Source organism: Mesoplodon bidens (genome assembly GCF_964165515.1).
Source record: "Mesoplodon bidens genome assembly, chromosome: X".
Lineage (NCBI taxonomy): Eukaryota > Metazoa > Chordata > Mammalia > Artiodactyla > Ziphiidae > Mesoplodon > Mesoplodon bidens.
This window is the reverse complement of record NC_138163.1, coordinates 76,334,497-76,338,684: the sequence shown is the minus strand read 5'-3', so window position 1 is coordinate 76,338,684 and position 4,188 is coordinate 76,334,497. Positions and strand designations below refer to the sequence as shown.

The following is a 4,188-nucleotide window of genomic DNA, read 5'->3' as shown; positions in this document are numbered from 1 at the left end:
TCCTGTTGCCTAACAAACTTAAAATGCCTTAAAGCATTGGCCTCCTAGCACTGAATAACTCTACTCATCTCAGTCCTAATACCAGTGGGCTGACTTAAAATTGAAATTGAAACTATTATTAGATCATTGTTTTTTTCATTTTCTGTCATTGATATGAATATAAAGTGTAAGTATAAACTTAGACACCGCCTTTTGTGGAATATTCTAGAATTTATACACCAAATTAGCATGCTTCAAAGTGATCACTGAGATAGAGTTGTTACAAGTATCCCTGTGATGTAATCATTGTTACAAATGTTTGGGGGCTGCTCTTTCGGAATTAAGGGGCGACAGAAGGTAGTGGAAAGAACATGAGTTTCTGAGATGATATAGCCTCTGCATTTTTTTTGCCACATATTGTGTGTTTCTATTTATATGAAATGTCCAGAATAGGCATATCCATAGAGAGAGAAAATAGATTAGTGGTCGTCAGGGCCTATATAAAAGCAAGAATGGAGAGTGATTGCTAATGTGTGCAGGGCTTTTTTGAGGGGGGGGTGGTGAAGACAATTTTCTGGAATTGGATAGTGATGATTGCAAAAATTTGCAACTATATTAAAAACCACTTCATTATACACTTTAAAAGAATAAAGTTTATGGTATATAAAATATACTTTAATTAAGCTGCTATTAAAAATGTATGTAGGGCTTCCCTGGTGGCGCAGTGGTTGAGAGTCCGCCTGCCGATGCAAGGGACACAGGTTCGTGCCCCGGTCCGGGAGGATCCCACATGCCGCGGAGCGGCTGGGCCCGTGAGCCATGGCCGCTGAGCCTGCGCGTCTGGAGCCTGTGCTCCGCAACGGGAGAAGCCACAACAGTGAGACGCCCGCGTACCACAAAAAAAAAAAAAAAAAAAAAAAAAAATGTATGTAAACTTACATCTAATTTCCACATAAATGAGATATAGCCTTTTCTTTGAACTGCTAATCTGCCTCACATTAGCTGTATAATATTTGTGTCTCTGAGCTTCCAGTTCCCCATGTATACAATGGGGTTAAGACTACTTATCTTGCTGAGTTTTGTAGTGAGTCATTCATGCCTATGAAAATGCTGGACACATAGTAAGTGCTTGATATTTTCACATTTCTGTACTTACTGCCAGTTTATCATCTGTGCAAGAAAGTTGTTGCCCCTGTACACTCTCCCTTAGTTGATGGCTCTATTTCCCCCTCTCTCTTTGTGTTCTGGTCAAACTCAACTATATTCTTCCTTAAAAAATTAGGAGTATGAGGGAAATTTTCTGACTTGATATATATTGAAAATTATAGCAAATAAAATAATTAATTGAAAATCTATAGGTGTCATCCCATTAACAAAAAAAAAATCTATCATCACTATGATTTAATATAGGGAGGTTGTGACCAATATTATGAGACCAACATAAAAATTGCATAGGAAATGTATGAATTTGAAAAAGAGATATATAACTTCCATTACCTACAGAGAACATAATCATTATCAGATAAACCTAATAGAATAAACAGTCATATTTTATTATGAATTCAGAAAGCTTTCTATGCTTATGATCAACAAGAACACAAAAAATTAAAGACTTATGGCCCCCTTGCTATACTTAACTGGAAAATTAAATAGGAAAAAATAAGATATTTCTCAATATCTCAATAATAAAAATCTAAAAGTTTCTAGGACATACCTTAACAGAGAAACACAAAATTTTACAGAGAATATTTTAAAACTTTTTAAAAATATAAAGGAGGTTTTGACTAAATGAAGATATACCATGTCTACATTTGGTGTCGCCTCCTCCAAAATTTACCTGTATTAGAGGCTTTGGTTTTTTGGAAAAATGCCATTAATGCAGGGGGCATAAAGTGCCTTGCCAACTGTACCAGGCTTTTGTCCCTTGACCTGAGCCAAAACAATGATCTTGTTCACCTCAATGACAGTGAGTTTGATGCTATGCCCAGCCTCCAAAGGCTGAATCTAAACACATGTCAACTTTCCTTTGTCAGCGACAGGACCTGGAGTGCCCTCCAGAACTTGAGAGCCCTAGACCTGAGCCAGAGTAAGTTGAAAAGATTTCCAGATTTTGCATTTTCACCCTTGAGGTACCTACAATCTCTCTTTCTCTCTAGAAATCCCATCACAGAACTCAATAATATGCCCTTCTAAGGGCTGTATTCATTGAAGGAGCTCAACTTGGCTGGGTGCTGGATAGTAAAAATTGACAAATACTTCTTTGCTCAATTTCCAAATTTAGAGAGTTTAGACCTTGGACACAACAATATTCGGACACTGAAACGCAGAACATTTCAGTTTCTGAAGAAGCTCCAAGTTCTCATTCTCTCCCAGAACCGCCTGAAAGACATAGAGGAGAATGCATTTTCTGACCTCAATTACTTCTATAAACTTGAATTGGCATACAATATCTTGTCAAGTTTTCAAGCAGGCCTTTTCTTGGGCCTGGAAAATCTAGAAGTTTTAAATCTCAGTTTTAATAAAATTAGTTATGAAACCACTAGAACCTTGCCATTTCCTCCATTTATGAACCTCAAGTCTTTGAAACAACTCAACCTAGAAGGACAAATACATGGAATTCAGGTTGTTCCAACCAACTTCTTCCAAGGGCTGAATGGCCTGCAGGAGCTACTCCTAGGGAAAAATCCCATGGTATTCCTAGACCACCTTCAGTTTGACTCCCTGATTAATCTCACAAAGTTGGATATCTCAGGAACAAAATCTGGAGACTGAAGTCTCAGTTTAAATACTTCCTTATTCCAAAAACTCAAAAGACTAAAAAGGCTGCGCCTGGAAAAAAACAGCTTAGAGTCATTGACTCCTGGCATGTCCTCTGGCTTAGAAAGCTTTCAGGTCTTCTCTTTAAGATTCAACAATGTAAGAGTCGTTAATCAAAGTCATCTGGAGAGTCTGAAGTCTCTGAAGTACTTTGATCTCTATGAGAACAAACTTCAGTGCAGCTGTGACAATGCATGGTTCAAGAATTGGTCAATAAACACAGCAAATGTCCATATCCCCTACCTCTGGAACTATACTTGTCAGCAGCCAAATATCCAGAGTTTGTTGATAGATTTTGATGTTTCTATGTGTAATTTTGACCTAGAAAAAGTTTGCTTCTTCTGCTCCTTCAGTCTGGTCCTCACAACCATGGTCTCCTCTTGGTTCATTGCCAAGATGACTCCGTCTCTATGATATGGGCTCTACATATTTCAAGCCTGGTACCTGGCCAAGTGGCATAGGATGGAGAAGGAGTTCATCTATGATGCCTTTGTCTCTTTCACTGCCACTGATGAGCAGTGGATATATGAAGAGCCTGTTCCAGACCCAGAAGAAGGTGGCCAGCCCACTTTTAAGCTCTGTCTTCACCACTGGGACTTTGATCCAGGCATAGACATCTTTGAGAACATCCAGAATGCCATCAACACCAGCCGTAAAACTTTGTGTGTGGTCAGTAACCACTACCTGCACAGTGAATGGTGCCAGCTTGAAGTAGAGCTGGCCAGCATCAAGATGTTCTATGAGCATGAGGATGTCATCATCTTGATCTTCCTGGAAGAGATCCTAAACTATAAGTTATCCAGCTACCACCGACTCAGTAAACTTGTGAATAGGCAGACATTTATCACCTGGCCAGACAGTGCCCAAGAGAGGCCACTCTTCTGGGTTCGTATTAGAAATGCATTGGGCAACAAATCTGTGGAGAAAGACAACACACAGCTAATTGTGGCCCAGTGACTAGAAGTCTTTGTGACCTCAGATCCAATGTTGCCCAAGGTGTGTATCGACTAAGAGTGTGAATGAACGTACCTGCTCTGCAGGGAGAAGGTTGCTCATGACCATTATTTGGTTAATGTCCATCAGGCAACTGGAAAAGTGAAGGGAGCTGCCTGAGGAAGCTTCAGGAACAGTGTTAGGGGATGTAATCCCGCTATTAGGGGATTAGATACCCGGAAAGTAGGGCCCTCATATGTGATTGAGAACATTGCTCAGCTAGTTTATCCAAATCAGTTCCTGTCAAGATAGATTGAACTATACTCCTTCTAAGAACCTATAACAACATAAACACCACACACAGGGTTTAATAAAAGCAAAAAAAAAAGTTAGGATTCTGGTGTATTCACCTTTAGGGCATGAAATTCCAAAGGCCAGCTTCTGTTTAAGTCAGAGCCC

At 39.5% G+C, this 4,188-nt stretch overlaps 1 protein-coding gene across 1 annotated transcript; it reads left to right on the top strand.

Annotated features, from left to right (window-relative positions):
* Nucleotides 1–1,767: 1,767 nt before the first annotated feature.
* LOC308609355 (toll-like receptor 13) lies at nucleotides 1,768–3,753 on the top strand (the record flags this gene model as incomplete). The annotated part of the gene is given in 4 exon segments (XM_081223035.1): nucleotides 1,768–2,169; nucleotides 2,173–2,748; nucleotides 2,752–3,207; nucleotides 3,211–3,753. Coding segments are annotated over 4 exon segments (1,977 nt in total).
* Nucleotides 3,754–4,188: the final 435 nt, after the last annotated feature.